The sequence below is a fragment of the Hippocampus bargibanti genome, linkage group LG07 (genome assembly GCF_051943395.1).
Source record: "Hippocampus bargibanti isolate YZ-2025 linkage group LG07, ASM5194339v1, whole genome shotgun sequence".
NCBI classification, from domain to species: domain Eukaryota; kingdom Metazoa; phylum Chordata; class Actinopteri; order Syngnathiformes; family Syngnathidae; genus Hippocampus; species Hippocampus bargibanti.
The window spans coordinates 27,308,330-27,326,133 of NC_142740.1; the positions used below are offsets into that span (position 1 = coordinate 27,308,330).

General features: G+C 40.0%; 1 protein-coding gene across 3 annotated transcripts in view; it reads left to right on the top strand.

The window, feature by feature from the left end:
- Nucleotides 1–17,804, top strand: part of LOC148896038 (capping protein, Arp2/3 and myosin-I linker protein 3-like) — a 54,761-nt gene that overhangs the window by 8,656 nt on the left and 28,301 nt on the right. For all 3 annotated transcript variants that reach the window (XR_016115470.1, XR_016115471.1, XM_088999885.1), the window contains exons 3-29: nucleotides 32–82; nucleotides 144–203; nucleotides 305–426; nucleotides 522–616; nucleotides 1,216–1,286; nucleotides 2,255–2,328; nucleotides 2,418–2,493; nucleotides 2,577–2,665; nucleotides 3,640–3,734; nucleotides 4,677–4,763; nucleotides 5,660–5,769; nucleotides 5,852–5,929; nucleotides 6,017–6,093; nucleotides 7,271–7,375; nucleotides 7,551–7,620; nucleotides 9,620–9,701; nucleotides 9,818–9,914; nucleotides 10,160–10,214; nucleotides 11,779–11,951; nucleotides 12,072–12,140; nucleotides 13,379–13,472; nucleotides 13,567–13,665; nucleotides 14,700–14,819; nucleotides 14,914–15,027; nucleotides 16,026–16,201; nucleotides 17,426–17,513; nucleotides 17,599–17,718. Coding sequence is in view for 1 of the 3 variants with exons in the window: in XM_088999885.1 (XP_088856011.1) it covers nucleotides 32–82; nucleotides 144–203; nucleotides 305–426; nucleotides 522–616; nucleotides 1,216–1,286; nucleotides 2,255–2,328; nucleotides 2,418–2,493; nucleotides 2,577–2,665; nucleotides 3,640–3,734; nucleotides 4,677–4,763; nucleotides 5,660–5,769; nucleotides 5,852–5,929; nucleotides 6,017–6,093; nucleotides 7,271–7,375; nucleotides 7,551–7,620; nucleotides 9,620–9,701; nucleotides 9,818–9,914; nucleotides 10,160–10,214; nucleotides 11,779–11,951; nucleotides 12,072–12,140; nucleotides 13,379–13,472; nucleotides 13,567–13,665; nucleotides 14,700–14,819; nucleotides 14,914–15,027; nucleotides 16,026–16,201; nucleotides 17,426–17,513; nucleotides 17,599–17,718 (2,547 nt within the window). In the remaining 2 variants the exon portion in view is untranslated. The remainder of the gene's footprint in view (nucleotides 1–31; nucleotides 83–143; nucleotides 204–304; nucleotides 427–521; nucleotides 617–1,215; nucleotides 1,287–2,254; nucleotides 2,329–2,417; nucleotides 2,494–2,576; nucleotides 2,666–3,639; nucleotides 3,735–4,676; nucleotides 4,764–5,659; nucleotides 5,770–5,851; nucleotides 5,930–6,016; nucleotides 6,094–7,270; nucleotides 7,376–7,550; nucleotides 7,621–9,619; nucleotides 9,702–9,817; nucleotides 9,915–10,159; nucleotides 10,215–11,778; nucleotides 11,952–12,071; nucleotides 12,141–13,378; nucleotides 13,473–13,566; nucleotides 13,666–14,699; nucleotides 14,820–14,913; nucleotides 15,028–16,025; nucleotides 16,202–17,425; nucleotides 17,514–17,598; nucleotides 17,719–17,804) is intronic.

Sequence of the window (17,804 nt, forward strand, 5' to 3'; positions counted from 1 at the left end):
TTCTGCTGGCTGGTGTGATTCTTTTTTTCAGGTGCTGGCAACATGGCGTCTTTACTTTCTGGCGCCCAAGATTCCCGCTAAGGTACACCAACATACATTTCCAAAAAATTAGGAATGTTCTCTAACTGAATGTTTGGCAACAGGTTGAATCTACATTTAACTTTTTGGAGATCCGAGCATTGAATTCACACCCAGATCACCAGGTAAGTTTTTTTGTTGCTGATTTTATGTCTCTCTTGACAAGCTAAACAAGTTTTAAACCATAGAGTGAAACTTTGTGCAATCTTTTTTTTTTCCCGCACAGGTCATTATCGACACCGACAAGTCCACGTGTTGCCTGAGGTTCGAGTCACGTGACCACCTCAACCACGTGGTCAGCCACATCAATTATGCGCTCTCAAGGATATTCAACAACTCAGTGTTTGCGTAAGAGTTACCAGCGCACAACTGGAAAACAGGATCAGCGGTGTGAATCTCCGATCCACAACTTTACTCTTTTTCTGTTTTCTTGATCTCTGCAGCCCATCCATCTGTCACTCTGATAGCGACCTTTCAGAGGGCAGCAGGAAGTATTCGCCCAGCTCGGAGACGTCGGTAGAAACTCAGCGGGCCTGCGGTAAAGAAAATAGCATTCGCGGCTAAACATATTAGCTAGTGTGGCACGTTGGCTTGAAAAATAAGTCAGTTTCATATATGTGCTCCCTTGTCTTGAAGTATTATTGACTAGCATTTTGGGGCACTGTATTTATGTATTTGTGGATGTATGTATGGATGAACAGACAAACAGATAGCTAGCTAGACTGACAGATAGCGAGCTAGCTAGCTAGCTAGACAGACAGAGTTAGCTTGCTAGACAGACCGGATAGACAGATGGATGGATGGATAGACAGACAGCTAGACAGCCAGCCAACTAGCTAGCTAGACAGACAGCTAGCTACCTAGACAGACAGCTAGCTAGACAGACAGACAGATAGCTAGCTAGACAGACAGCTCACTAGCGAGAGAGATAGCGAGCTAGACAGATAGCGAGCTAGGTAGTTAGACAGATGGATAGATAGCAAAAGCACATTCACGCCCATACAGAAGCATCCAAAAACCCTCTTAATTCTGGAAATCATCATTCACACAATTACCCAATTATTCTCCCAGATGTTCTTTTCCTCACCCCAAAAAAATTAACCTGAAAGATTAGATGACGCACGTTTCCGCTCTTAGGAGGCTTCTCTGAAACCTACGCCGCCCTGTGCGATTATAATGGCATCAGCTGCAAGGAGGAAGTGCAATGGGTAAGTAAGTGCTTTGAAATGTTTCACCACACCGGGAGGCCGAGTAATGTCAGTCACATGACTTGACTCGAGTCAGACTTCCAATGATAGACCCTGGGACAACAAAGCACTCTACTCTAAATTGGCAGTGCTAACATGAATTCTACTCCCCACGCCAGCAAACTACCCAAAGGGAAGAAGCATTTTTCGAATGTTGGCATAGCTAGCTCGCGACTGCACATCAGAATTATGCTGTAGAAGCGCTAATGGGGCATCTCGAGGCTGATTCTGTGAATTTTTACCGAACCGAATTGCTGAAAAACAATTTCACAGCCTCTATCGTATTTCATTAAATCACCAGTATACAGTATCTCTACAGATATTGGGTGCTATGAGGCTAATATATCTTTGTGACTGCTTTATTTCTTGTATGTGAGTTGCCCTTGTTAACAGTTTCAGCTGTTGTTAAAGCAATATATAAATCAATAGTATTGTATTGTAATATGCGGATGTAATTTTGACTACGTAAGATCATATAGCCTGATTTATGACTTCACGTAAAGCAGGGGTGTCAAAGTCATTTTTTGCCGCGGGCCACATTGTAGGTATGGTTTCCTCCCGAGTGCCGTTATGAATTTGGGGAAGCCATTAAAATGTTTAATCCGATCCAGATATTACATATAGAGCACACAACAAATTAATAAATAACTAGTTTTCCAATCTGAAGTCAAGAATAATGACTGTTATTGTGGTTTATATCCAAAAATGTGAAATTGTGGTTAAGAATTTAGCAAGCATCATGGAATTTCATACGTTTGATTTGCTTTCACGGGCCGAAAACGCCGGATTTGGCCCGCGGGCCTTGACTTTGACACCTGTGACGTAAAGTAAGGATTTGAGACGATGGCAATTTTTTTGCGGGGTCTTGATAAATGTACCCACCTGTGACTTACCCCAACCACTGAGTAATATTGCCCCCTGTCCTCTAGGACGTTGATACCATCTACCACTCCCAGGACAACCGTCAATTCAACCTGCTGGATTTTAGCCACCTTGAGAGCAGGTGAGGTGATGGAAAAAATACACACACACACACACACCTTTTAAAAATATAATCTAACACTTGATGGCTATCCCCCCACCGCCCTCCAGGGATCTGGCAGTGATTGTTGCATCAGTGGCGTACAACACGTGGTTCACTAAGCTGTACTGCAAAGACCTGCGCTTGGCAAGTGAAAATTAAACAGCGGCCGCGTGGTTTTATTGTTTAGCAGGAAAGCTTGCGTGTTCATAATGCTTAATTGCGCTCAGGGCTCGGAGGTGACTGAGCAAGTCCTGCACACTGTCAGCAAATCATCCAGCCTGGAGGAGATCACGCTGGAGAATGCCGGGCTGAAATCGTAAGGGGGAAGGATCTCTCTGTTATTTATTTATTTATTTATTTATTTGTCTGTGTGTTTATTTATTTGTAATTTTATTTATTTGTTTGATTGATTTATTTGTACTTTTATTTATTTATTTGTTTATTTATTCATTCATTCAGTTATTTGTATTTTTGTTCATTTATTTATTTATATTTTATTCATTTATTTATTTGTACTATTATTTTTTGTTTGTTTGTTTATTTATTCATTCATTTAGGTATTTGTATTTTTGTTCATGTATTTATTTATATTTAATTCATTTATTTATTTGTACTATTATTTATTTTTTTGTTTGTTTATTTATTCATTCATTTAGGTATTTGTATTTTTGTTCATGTATTTATTTATATTTTATTCATTTATTTATTTGTACTATTATTTATTTTTTGTTTGTTTATTTATTCATTCATTTAGGTATTTGTATTTTTGTTCATGTATTTATTTATATTTTATTCATTCATTTATTTATATTTTATTCATTCATTTATTTATTTGTACTTTTATTTCTTTGTTTTTTATGTAGTCATTCATTCAGTTGTATTTCATGTATTTATTTATTTATTTATTTATGTATTTATTTATTTATTTATATATATTTTATTCATTCATTCATTCATTTATTTGTACTTTATTTATTTATTTATTTATTTATTTTCCTATTGTAGGGACAAAACATCAATTTCGGACCTAACCACCAATAGTGGAAACTACTACTAGGCTTAAAAATGAAGCAGAAATCATTTTATCATCACAGATACTAAAGCCATGGTTGTATTTTATGTACTTTCGAGATAGAGCAACAGATATATGAATACATGGAGACATTTGAGAATATTATTATTGTATTGTATATTCAGAACAATCTAGATGTAGCATTTTAAATAAAAAACTTGTCCACTCCAGAATTTAAGTTGCCTTTCCCTATTTTGGATCAATACGCTGCGTTACAGAGACTTCCCACAGAAGATGTCGGCCGCTCTCTCCGAGAACCCCGCCGCTGTCATCCACTCACTCAACCTAGCCCACAACTCTCTGGATAACCAAGGTAGAGTGACCGCACGCGCCGATAAGTGGCCATTACTCTTGAAGAAGAACCAGCCACATGCTCACAGCGTACCCATTTATCCATTTTCACGGATGTCTAATGAGAATCAAATGTTTGACGAGCAAGAGGACCTCTCCACCGGAACTTAATTTCAAGGGGGTGACGTTTCTTCTGGAGGCTCTCGGGACCGTGTCTAAGTGTCCGTTCGCGAGACGTTCAGGGCGCTAATTGGTCCTGATGAGCTGACTGTGACCATGCATGGATGCCTCGGCCACCAGCGTGTGACTGTGACAGCGGGTGCTAAAGTGAAAGCGAGTTGGCAAACTGGAAGTGACGCTAGAAGACACAATGTTCAAAATCGCCTTGTGTATTCAAGGATTTTTATTCACAAATTCCTCTCTTTGTGTTAGTGGGGAAATTTACTCCCAGCTATTTTCTGAAAAACTCCCCTATTTACCGTTTGTGTGCCCTTTCAAATGTTTCAAAAGACACGATAAGATTTTGCCAAACCCCTGTCTAAATAGGAATCGATGACAAGGAAGTACAGTAAAGTCTTGTTATATCGATATTCAAGGGAGTCCGAAAAAATATCGATATAACCGGGACTATCGACATATCCGACCCTGTTTGCATGTCATTTTCTCCGTGCGTGCATACAAAAAGTATCGATATAACCGGGACTATCGATATATCCGATATCGATATAACCAGACTTTACTGTATGTTGAAGTGATAAACCTTGAATTTGATTGTTGGGGGCGGAGCTTTGTTTCACCTTTGTCGTTAATGGAAATTACGGAGATTTCCGCCACATGTGAACACACATGCACTTTGGATTTTTTTTTTTTTTTTATTGAATCATCTCAAAGCTTTAACAGCATTTTTATGGTTATATTATGAATTTGATTTGTTTTATGTTAACATTTAACTCTGCATTTGCAGGTGTGGCCAGCCTGATCCAACAGATGTGTCATCTCAGCAAGGGTCTCCGTCTCCTCAACCTCTCCAAGACCTCACTGACCTCCAAAGGTTTGTGAAAAGAACTACAGAGTACAGTGATACCTCGACTTACGAACGCTTTAGCCAACGAACTTTTCGCCTTACGAACATTAAATTCGCAAGAATATAATCTTGGCATACGAACTAGTTTTCAGGAAACACACAGTGCGCCACAATGGCTGGCAGACTAGTTTATAACACACCCTTTCTCTGAGTGCATACGTGGTTTGTTATCATTTGCTATGATGGGACCGAAAAAGACCCCACCACAGGCTAGTGTTCAGCCGAATAGGACATAAATCAAAATTACGGTCGAGCAGATGAAGGAGATCATCAAAAGAAACCAACGTGGTGTGCGTTTATGTAACTTAGCGTCCCAGTACCAGTATGCTAAGTCGACCATTGCTACGTATGGCTAAGGGTGTTTCTGTGTTGTCTAAGCAACGGTCTCAGGCAATAGAAGAGGTTGAAAAACGTCTGTTGATTTGGATTAGCAAAAAGCAGCTAGCAGGGGACAGTGTGAGGGTATTATCGCCGAGAATGCACGGCAACGTCACTTTGATATCATCAAGAGGCAACTACATCAACGACCATCACAAAGGTAAATAAAACGACTTTATTATATAGTACAATTTATTTTATTAATTACAATACAATTGCACATTTATTACACATAAAATAAGGTATATTTTGTGTGGTTTTAAGGCTTATTTATTAGAATGTTTTATGGGGACCTGGAAATGGATTATTCTCATATTTAATGGTTTCCTATGGGAAATTAATGTTTGGAAGACACACTTTTCGCCTTACAAACACTTTCTGGGAACCAATTAAGTTCGTAAGGTGAGGTATCACTGTACTATATCTCCCCCCAAAAAAATCTAATTACCTTTTTTGGTCTCATTTTTATTCGTTGAACCTTCCAGGGGTGGTGTCGCTTTCTATGGCGTTGAACACCGGTGACGAGTACGCCAACTCTCTTCAGCACCTGGACCTGAGCAAGAACCCCGGCGTCCTGTCCGGCGACGACGCCTCGGTCAGGATGCGCAGTACTTTTCTTGAATGTAGCCACTTTCCCTTCAAGCCTGGAGGACATTTCTTTCTTTGTGTGTTTGCAGAGCTTGTATCTCTTCTTGTCGCAGCCCAACTGCCTGGTGCATTTGGATCTGTCGGGCACAGATTGCGCTGTAGACTCTGTAAGGCTTTGACAATCCAAAACCTTTCTGAAGCAGTGGGTCCATGTTCCGTTTGGGTTTAACCGTTCCCACAACTGTCTCTCGCAGCTATTCGGGGCTCTTCTGAGGGGCTGTTGCGCTGATCTCTCCTTTCTGAATCTTTCCAAAAATTCCTTCTCCAACAGGTTAGTCTTATTTATCAGCTATGCCTGGGCGCAAAAGGGCGAAAACAATTGAAGATACTTTGAAACTCTCTTACGAGCTTCATCGAGCTGTCTTCTTCATTCTCTCATTCTGTCATGGTCCTGCATCTCCACTTTGATTTTGATCATCTATCTTTTCCAGGATTCCTTAAATAAAACTAAAACAATGTTCTCGCAGGTTTGTTTGCCAAAATGAAAAGCAAAGATCAATTTAGTAAGAAAGGTGTAATTTGTGCAATTCTTTGGGTAGAATGGGTCCAAAAAATTATGTTGAGCTTGAAAAGGATCTTATCTTATCTATTGACTGACGACTATATTCTCTAGAATTTATTTTATCTCATATCGTTTTTATTTTTAACTCATTCACTGCCATTCCCGAATTTATTCGGGAATTAAAAAGCACGACGTGTAGTGCTATTCCCGAATTTGTTTGGGTTTTGGTTTTTCTTGCGGGGGGTGCCGATAAAGTGCTGGTCAGAACTCTGGCAATGTTTTTCCCTCCCATGTAGGGGCAGCATTTGACTTTTGTACAGCTCTCATTTCAAGTTCAGTTAACTCCAGAGCCATATAATTTAGGAATTAACACTTTTATTCTGGTGAAAGAAGAGAGTCTAAGGTTTCTTTTACTACATTGAATGTTTATGTCGTCCTAAAACTCAATATTCTGTGGGTCCTGCAATTTGAGTGAAAATGACAAAAACCCTGGCACTGGAGTGGACACATTTTGAGTTTTCTTAATTCAAAACGTAACAAAAATACATTTTTTTCAAGGGTTGAAACGAATTAATGTCACTTCAATTTATTTCAATGGCTATTACCGATTTAATATAGAGTCCGATGAAAATCAAGTCACATTTTTTTTTCACTGAATGATTTAAACTTGGAATCAAGGTAATGTTGTTTTGTATTTTTTTTTTTTTTTTTGGTAGCAATTCAGTGGAACGGCACGTTTGCTCTCCACAGACTCATTTTGAGAGCTCTCGCAGTGTATGAATACTTAAGTGGGGCCGTCTGTCATTTGACCCCCACTTTTTGGATTTGTATGCAATCTCTGTGCTCAGCATGTCAACAACATCAACACTTGTCTGTATGGCCACTCTCGTTCGTCTCTCTTTCTATTTTCCTGCTCTCTTTCAAAACATATTTTTGTATCTGACAGAAAAGGGAAGGACACGCTGCCGTTGTTCCGTCAATTCTTCAGATCGGCGTTCAGTCTCACCCACGTCAGCTTGGCCGCCATGAAACTCCCCCCTGATGTCCTCAGGTACTCCCTGATTCAAAGCTCACTCACACACTCATTTTCACACATTGGCAGTATCAAGCTTGACTTGGTAGTTTTACTTCACACTTAATGACTTGGAAAGGACTCCAGGCACCCAATAATTGGTGGCGAAGCACTCCTTTCATGTTACAACATTATTTTCTTCTTAACTCCACAGGGCTCTCCTCATGGGCTTAACATCCAACCCTCATATCAATGACCTTCATCTCGACATCAGTGGATGTGAAGTGAGTTTGTGTACGATGGACACATCACCAAATATGAATATCACCTCACTGTGTTGACAACTTCACTGAGCGATCAAGTACTGCACGGGTGTCAAAGTCAAGGCCCGCGGGCCAAATCCGGCCCGCCACATCATTTTTTTCGGCCCGCGAAAGCAAATCAAACTTGTTAAATTCCATCATGATTGCTAAAATCGGAGCCAAAATGTCATATTTTTGGATGTCAACCACAATAAAAGTCATTATTCTTGACTTCAGATTTGAAAACGAGTTATTCATTAATTTGCTGTGTGCTCTATATGTAATATTTGAGGGATTTAAACATTCTAATGGGTTCCCCAAATTCATAACGGCCCTCGAGAGGAAACCATAACTACAATGTGGCCCGCGGCAAAAAATGACTTTGACACCCCTGAAGTACTGTATGTGTCACTTATCCGAAGCTGATGTCAAATAATTCTATTCCGTCAATTCACCATGAATGAATGCGACGCTGGTTAGTTGTTTAAATATTTTGCAAGCCTCAGTTCATTCACTGTGTCCATTGATATTACGACATGTTCATTTTTTTATCTCCTCAGTAAATCTAATTTGATCTAACAATTGTGAAAGTCAGGTGTAATTCTCCTATTGACCATTTGGTGGCAGCACGCTTATTAAATTCACAATTGTAAATTTGAAAGAAGAAGAATGAAAACATGAAGTATGTCAGCACAGATTAGTTTATCATACCGGTACTTTTTTATGTTAGCCTGCTTTTTGGAGCTACAAAAAGTAACACCTACAGCAGGGGTCGGGAACCTTTTGTGACTAAGAGAGCCATAAAAGTAAAATATTTAGAAATGTTTTTCAGTGACAGCCACGCACACACCTAGGTCTGTATCATCCAATCAAAATTGTTCTTTAAACATCAATGGCCACCTTAGGTCAGTATCATCCAATCAAAATTCCGCTTTCAGCCAACCTAGGTCAGTGGCATCCAATCAAATTTGCGCTTTCAGCCAACTGCCGCCCAAACAGGAACTGAAGAGTGAAAAAGTGAGAATATGTATTTAGTTTTATCGGCGAGCCAGATGCAATCATCAAAAGAGCCATATATGGCTCGCGAGCCATAGGTTCTCGACACCTGACCGAGAGGATAATTATGTAACTCTGTTGTCATCAGAATCGATGTATTATGTGAGATTGTAAATTCAGTTTGTTCTTTTGGAAGCAAAGTGTATTTATGGCAAACACATCAAAGGATCTGTACGCTATGAATATGATTCAAATAGTTCTGAAGAGGAAAGCATACATGTTTGCAATCGATTAAAGAATTTATTTGTGCCATTTTGAGGCAACATTGGGGGGAAAGCTCTCACCCAAAAAAGAGGCACAAAATGGCGACCTCCTGTGGCTACCTCCGTTTCCACAGGCTGATAAATTCCTTATATGGTGCTTGGACGCCCTCTTCTGGCCTTCTGGCGGCTTTTGGGTGCAACACAAGGTCCCCAGACCAAACAAGTACAGCAAAATACATTGACGTGATGGAAGGACCGCTACAATGCGTCTTTTTTACGGTCAGGGGCGGTCCTTTAGTGACGTCATGTACGGACTCGTCACCAACTCAAAAGCAAGACTTCCTGAATATTCAGCGCGAGTCTTAAAACGTAAAATATAGCAATATGCGGTGGAATCTTTGTAAAATACGCTCCATATAAGTCATTAGAAGCCATTTTACAAATTATGGACAGAAGTTGTCCGGAGACGTCTGTTGTCCTTTAAGGAATGATTACAGTATACAGGTCAATTCCGCTTCAGGTCACTTCGATTGTAGGGGTAATGTAACAACATTGACCAGCGCAAATATGATATCTGCATCTCACATGTTCGTAATAAAATAAATGAATGGAGTCACGAGGTTAGTCTTAAACCCAAACTGCGAACAATGGATAGATTTACCTCAGCGGAGAACCAGAATACAATGAACGATGTGCTTGTCTCTTTAACTTCAATCCCCCAGCTTCGATGTGCAGGAGCCGCTGTCCTCCAGGAGCTCTTCCCCAGAGTCTCTTCTATCGGCACGTTGGACATCTCAGACAACGGTACGAGGACACAGGGTGACATAGCCATCCCCTCTTGTTCCACACTCACCTTGACCTTGCCTTGTTTTTGTCGAGTTTGTACCCGGGCGGCTTTTGAGTTGTTCTCGTGTCGACAGGTTTGGATGCAGATTTGCTCACGGTGCTGCCCGCCCTCTCTAGGCACCCATCGTTGAAACACCTTCATCTGGGCAAGAATTTCAACATCAAAAACAGGTGATTTGCGTCACTAATTGAACTGATGAAATGATTGAAATGATTATTTGAATCTCGGGTCGAGCCTACGCATGGAAAAAAAATCTATGTACTGTGAGCGCAGCCTATGCCAGCTGGAAATAACAACTATGTTGCCCCTACTTCACTATTTATATGCTGCCAGCTTCTCACTTACTATGCAGCTGTGCCGAAAATTGCAATAATTAGATGTGGCTTATCCATTCTTCCCCTCTCTACATCTGCAGGGTTCTGGATGAAGTCCTGCAGAAGTTGGTGCAGCTTATTCAAGAGGAGGAATGTGTAAGTAAGGGCAAGATGACCCATCTAAATGGACATGAAATGTGATTTTTATTTGGATTTACCTTTATTAGTCTTGCAGTGGAGAAATTTACATTTCACAGCAGCAAAGTTGTGAAAGGAAGAATTTAGGGAGGAAAGAATTCTAAAAACAAAATACAGGCGCGCTTGCGGCGCCATCTTGAAGTCAAAAGAAGAAAAAAACTAAATAACTAATACAGTAAAGTCTCGTTATATCGATATCGGATATATCGATAGTCCCGGTTATATCGATACTATTTCTATGCACGCACGGAGAAAATTACATGCAAACTGGGTCGGATATATCGATAGTCCCGGTTATATCGATATTTTTTCGGACTCCCTTGAATATCGATATAACAAGACTTTACTGTAATATGACAACACAAAGACACAGATAGTCATTATGATGACTAAGATTAGCATTCAGCAATGGAGATGATGAATGGTAGATGATTTGGGGGAAAATGTGTATATATATATATATATATATATATATATATATGTATATGTACAGTGAGACCTCAACTTACGAACTTAATTGATTCCCAGACAGAGTGTGTAAGGCGAAAAGTGTATCTCAAAAAAAAATTCCCATAGGAAACCATTAAAATGGGAATAATCCGTTCCCGGGTTTCCATAAAATATACTTTTCAACTAAATAAGCCTTAAAACTACACACAACATACCTTATTCCATGTATAATAAATGTGCTATTGTATTGTAATGAAAGAAATACACTGCATTGTATCATAAAGTCATTTTATTTACATTTGTGATGGTCATTTATGGCTTGATGGAATGGCGTTGGAGGTCGAAGGTCAAAGGGAATCGCTGTTTGGAAAGAGAGGCGCATTACATGATGAATGTAATTAAAGAAATAAACTGTGCTGTAAAATAAAGTTTTGTTTACCTTTTTGATGGTCGTTGATGGCTTATGGAAGGAGAGTCACCTTCCATTAGGACTGTTGGTGCTGTTCGGTCGTGTGCTTCCGCCGAAGATCACTCCGCCAGCCGTGGTGGGTGTGTATTATGAAAATAGTGCTTATTATAAGGTTTAATTTTCATAAATTTGACGTTTGTAAGACAAAAAGTTTGTAAGTTGAGGTGTTTGTAAGTTGAGGTCACACTGTATATATAACTATATCTATAGCGATATCGAGATCGATAGATCGATTTATTGTATTTCTATGTTCCTGCCTCTCTTAAAGTGTCGTGCTTCCTCAGGACATACTGTTGCTGCTGTGGTTTATGGCACAACCCGTCAAAATGACCTTCACACTAATATAAAATGTGTAAATGTTTATACAGTCATGTTTATCTTGGATTTTGTTACAAAGGCTTTTCATTTGTTCTTATAATCCGCCCGAGTCCTCACAAATGACGTGAAATTTCACGTCACATTCCCCCGGAACAAAAATTATTGCTGTCACCCATTTTCACAGTGTTTCACAATCTCTATATCACTATAAACAAACGTATAGTCAATAATTCAAACATATTGCACATCAAATCACATGGAGACACGCTTCCGATTCCTCTTCAGGCCCTGCAGACCCTGTCGCTGACCGACTCCCGACTCCGTTCTCGGGGCACGGTGTTAGTCAACGCCCTGGGGAGCAACACCTGTCTGAGGAAAGTGGACCTGAGTGGTAATCACATGGATGACATCGGCGCCAAGATGCTGAGCAAAGCCCTGCAGATCAACACCACTCTACGGTAACCATGTGAAGTCCATTAAAGGGAAGGGGAGGAATGTGTTTTCACGCAGCGGTTAGACGGGGTGGAAAAAGTGGATGATTTGGGGGCAAATGTTCACCATCTGCATGCTCGCTACAGGAGCGTGACATGGGATCGCAACAACACCTCCGCAGCGGGATTTCTCGATGTGGCCAGAGCACTCGAACAGTAAGGACCAAAGAATGTCTTTTAAATCACATTTTAACAAGCACAACCGGCACCATTTTTATGTTACTTAACTGACATCAGAAAAACGATTTATAGCATCAAAAATACCCAAAACACGCAGGCTGATATTTTTAGTCAAATGAAGAACACCAATAAAAATGACTTAAAGTGTCCAAAAACGACTTCAAAATGAAACCGGAAGTGGCCAGTTTCAGAAGGTCCCGCCCCCTTGTTCGTGATGTCACGCTAGGACATCTTGCCTTGCTCGAGAATCAAAACAATGACTTCAGATTCGCAGACGATGCTTTCTTGTTACTCATCCAGTTATGAATATGATTTAAATAGTTCTGAAGAGGAAAGCATAAATGTTTGCAATCGATTGAAGAATTCCTTCCGTATCATTTTGAGGCGTCTGGACTCCAATGTAGCGCCCAGAAAATGCACAAGATGGCGCCCAAGCTCCGTTGGAAATGGGCTGATTTGTCTGCTGGGAATTTGTGTCAACTAGTATCAAATAGTAGTCTTGGTGCAACACACAACGATTCACCATGGCGTTATTTATGTGTTTTACTTCTAATGTCACCATCAACAGGGATCAACACGATGTTTTCAGACCAAACAAAGTACCCAAAATGCATTGTGTGTCGCTTTCTCTGTCAGGGGCGTTCCTTCAGTGACGTCACGTACGGACTCGTCACCAACTCGAAAACAAGACATCCTGAATATTCAGCATGTGTCTTAAGATGTAAAATATAGCTATATGCGGTGGAATCTTTGTAAAACGCTCAGTAGAAGTCATTTAAAGTAATTTTACAAAGTATGGACACAACTTGTCCGGAAGCGTCAGTTGTCCTTTAAATCACTCCATTGCCATTATTTCCTGCATTTTTACTGTTGTTGATGACCACCATTTTTTTGTTAGTAGTTATTCTATCACATTTTGTAATTTGTGCTGCGAGACTTGCATTGCCCAAGTTGAAGTCGGCAACACGAGCCTGACAAATTGATGCTCTCCACATTGCTATCTTAAAATGTTCAGTCGTTGCCTCAGGCCAAGTATGACATGGGTGGAGAGGGTATTACTCACTCTCGAGCATAGCCTGGATATTATGGGCTGGCCTTGTCCACTGGGCATATTGAACTTAACTAACCCGCAAAAAAATGGTGGCAGCCGTGGATAAGTGGATACCATGCGTGTTTGAATCAACTCATTCCCACTTCTTTCCTCCTATCTTTAGTAATTTCACCCTGCAGTACATGCCTCTCCCCCTGAGCGACATCAGCCAGGCATACCGCAGCGCCCCCGAAAGGACGGAGCAGGCACTTACTAAAGTCAGTGCCTTGTTTTTTGTTGTTGTTTTTTTTTACGCTTGTTTTTATTTTTTGAAGTGGGTTATGACAGCCTATTTCCTGACATTCTGCACAGATCCAGCGGGCACTGGTGAGGAACAACCAGACTCAGCGTTTCTCCCAGCGTCAGGCTCTTCGGCTGCATCAAGGCCTCGTCACCAGCACCGCAGAGCAGGTAGTTCTGGTGTTTAGCATTGATTTCATGTCAAAGTGTGTGTAAAAAAAAAATATATATATATATATATACAGTAAAGTCTCGTTATATCGATATCGGATATATCAATAGTCCCGGTTATATCGATACTATTTCTATGCACGCACGGAGAAAATAACATGCAAACAGGGTCGTATATATCGATAGTCCCGGTTATATCGATATTTTTTCGGACTCCCTTGAATATCGATATAACGAGACTTTACTGTATATATATATATATAATAAAAATACAACTAAACTTTGACAAGGATCTGGTATATTTCTAACAAAATTAGGTCATTGACAAAGAAAAAAAGAACTGATAAACATGGCAAAAAAGATGAGCATTCATAAAAAAAATACAAACGAATGACAAGTGAAAAATGTTAATAAGCTAAATGAAATTAAAAAAAATATCTGGCAAAAAAAAATCTGATTTACAGTACAAAAAATCTGACAAAGCTACTAAAATTTTTGACGTAAAAAAACATGACAAAAATGATGAAAATCATGTGTAAAAAAAACACACTAAAGTATAAAAAATAAATGTGTTGGTAGGCAAACAACAATAACGAACACCTGGCTAAAAAAAAAAATCTGACAAATATACTACAAAAATGTGACGAATGTAACATCAACATCAATCTTACAAAATTCTGACCCACAAAGATCGAAAAAAATGTTACAAATGATAAATGACTGAATGTTTCACAATTTTTCAATATGGCCCCCACAAAATAAATACATTCATGAATAAATCATCGATGAGAAGGTTTCTTCAGCCGTCATCTGTACAAAAGTGAAGGTTTCGGACATACTTGATGTGGCTTTTGTACAGATGACGGCTGAAGAAACCTTCTCATCGATGGACCACTCCTGTACGACTGAGAGCTTACACAGACGTATGAATAAATCATCCAAACTGCACAAACCTGATCAAAATTAAGAAACCATAATCAAATTGAGAAATCAGTCCAAATATTTGTGTGTGTCTATATGTCCGTGTTTCCAAGGTGATGGAACGTCTATGCGCACGCGTTCAGAACCAAGTCTGCCTGCTGCGAGGCGTCGGTGAGGCGGATGACATTCAAGCAGCCAAACAAGTGCTGAAAGAGGCCAGGAATTCCCGCGCGGTGAGTCTCGGGAAGTTCGCCATCAGACTTTTGTCACATGGAGCAAAAAAAAAACGATAAGCACGGTTTCTTTTTTTTTTTTGTATGCTCCAAGCTATTCCCCTCCCTATGCGAGCTGGCCCACGTTCTCTCTGTGGATGGGCCAGTACGACAGCGTCTGGACTCGCTTGCCGGCGAGCTTGCCAAAGCCGCAGACAAGGAGCTTCAGGTAAATGCTTTTTTGTGCTCAGGCTTGTTGGCCCAAAAGAAAGAACAATGCCAAAGTTAGTGACGAAGTTTCTTGCATAAGAAGCGATACATCCAACACCTTCAAAGAAATACAGATGACGGCTGAAGAAACTTTTTCATCAATGCGAAAGTTAGTTGAAGAGCTTCATTTTGACGTGTATGAGTTTGTTTCTCTGTCACACAAATCCCAATTACCGTATTTTCCGGTGTATAAGGCACACCGAAAAGCCTCAATTTACTTCAAAAGGTGACCCCGCACCTTATATGTGTATCCTAGCTTTCTAGCTATCTAGCTGGCTACCTAGCTGGCTGCCTAGATAGCTATCTATTTTCTGTCTATTAGCTATTTAGCTAGCTATCTGGCTGTCTATCTATTAGCTATCTACCGAGCTAGCTATCTGGCTACTATCTATTAGCTAGCTGGCTAGCTTTCTATCTATTTGAGTTATTCCGGGTTGAGTGAACGCTGGCACGTGTGGCTGCTGCTGCTCACCCACAGAAAAAAAACTGATCCAGTTACTGTAAAGTGACCTTGAGAGTTTTGAAAGGCGCTTAGAAATCAAATGTATTATTATTATACGCAGGTGCGCCTTATATCTGAACTCATATTGAGCTACAACAGGTCTCGCAACTACTGTCAGCAGCCACGACTCCATTTCCCCATGTAGAAGTAGCAGTTCGTAACCCCAGCCTCTACTGTAGCGCCTTATAATGTGGTGTGCCTTATATTTGAAAAACGTTTATAAATATGCCTTATATTTGAAATACGTTTGGCAAATATATTATATTTGCCAAACGTATTTCATTCATTGAGTTCATTGAGATACTTATAGTCAAGTGTGCCTTATATATGGAAAATGTTTGAAAATACACCATTCATTGGGGGTGTGCCTTATACATCAAGAAATACCGTATGCCAAAAATCATAATTCGCTTCCTCCACCTTAAGTTACTCAAAAAAACTTCTTCCTTGTGCAGGTGATCGTTGATTCGATGGTGTCTCTCTGCCGTGAACTCTGTCCCTTATCATCTGCCGCGGCGGAGCGGTTGACCCCCCCGCTCTCATCCGTCGCTGATCGCGTGTCCGTTCCACGTCCCGCCATTCGCACCGCCTTGATGGAAAGAGCAGCGCAGGATGTCCACCGAGCCTTAGAGTAAGTCTTTCATGTTTATGTTGTATGTATTATATTATTATTATTATTAACTGTATAGAATTTACTTCTAGGAGTTTATCGACATTTTTACACACATTAACACAAGTTTGTCTTCTTTTTATCAAAGTTTGTCATCCATTTTCTGGATTATTTTTGGGGGGAGAATGTAAAAGCAAAAATTACTATAATAGTCCCACAAAGGGGAAATTTGCAGTCCACAGCAGCAATTTGAAAGGGGGTTAGGGGGTAAAGACATAAAAAACAAGATATTCTAAGCTTAGTAAAAAATGTCAGAAGTGGAGGTGTATAATGTAACTGCAAAAAATGTTTCATAAAAAACTGTACATAGTGAAAGTATAAAAAAACATCTTGTCTTCTTTTTCAGAAAGTCCAATATCCATAATTTGTCTTTTATTTTGTTTCAATAGTAAAGTGCAACACCAAACTTGTTTTTTTAATCTACAATTGTACACATATTTCATCTCACATATTGTCGTTAGTTATCTACTTTGGAAGATACAACACCAATAGTTTGTCTTGTTTTCTAAGGAGTCATTATCATTCCACTTGTCTCATTTAAAGGACAACCGACGTCACTTTTTTGTTTTTTAACTGACACCAGAAAAACGTTTTATAGCATCTAAAATACCCAAAACACGCACTATGATATTTTTAGTCAAATGCAAAACACCAATAAAAATGACTTAAAGTGTCTAAAATCTGCAAAAAAAATTGAGCTGCGAATTGGGCATTTTCAGAAAGTCCCGCCCCCAGTTCGTGACATCACACCAAGACGTCTTGCATTGCTCGTGAATCAAAACAATGGCTTCAGATTTGGAGAATATGCTTTCTTGTTACACATCCAGTTATGAATATGATTCAAATAGTTCTGAAGAAGAAAGCATACATGTTTGCAATCGATTAAAGAATTTATCCCGGTCATTTTGAGGCAACATTGGGGGAAAATCTCGGTCAAGGGCGGTCCTTTAGTGACGTCACGTGCGGACCCTCAACTCAAAAACAAGACTTCCTGAATATTAAGCGTGAATCTTAAAACGTAAAATATAGCTATATGCGGTGGAATCTTTGTAAAATACGCTCAGTAGAAGTCATTTGAAGCCATTTTACAAATTGTGGACACAACTTGTTCGGATATGTCGGTTGTCCTTTAAAACCAAAGGAATAACTCACATTCACTCGTTTCCCTTCTTAATCTTTCTACAGAGAAGTCAAACTGTCTGTTGTCTCCTATCTGACTAACTCCATCGTGGACCAAATCCTCCAGGAACTCTACGCCACCCACAAGACATTGGTAAATACAATGTTATCCAAATCCTTTTTCATGCGTTCTTTGAGGGGTCAAAAATCCATCTTGAAAATTCCGCTCTCCATCCCAGACCCGCCAGGTGTCTCATCACAAACGCCGGGATGGGTCCTGCGAAGAGGGAACGGGCTGGAGGTTCAATAAACATAGAGACTCTCTGGACATCACTGAGGAGGAGCTCGGCACCAGTATAGTAAGTGAGGGTGCGCTGTGAGGAGAACCACAGGGATCTAGTTCTGCTCCACCTCAGGTAGAAGCATCATTAAAAAGCCACGAGCA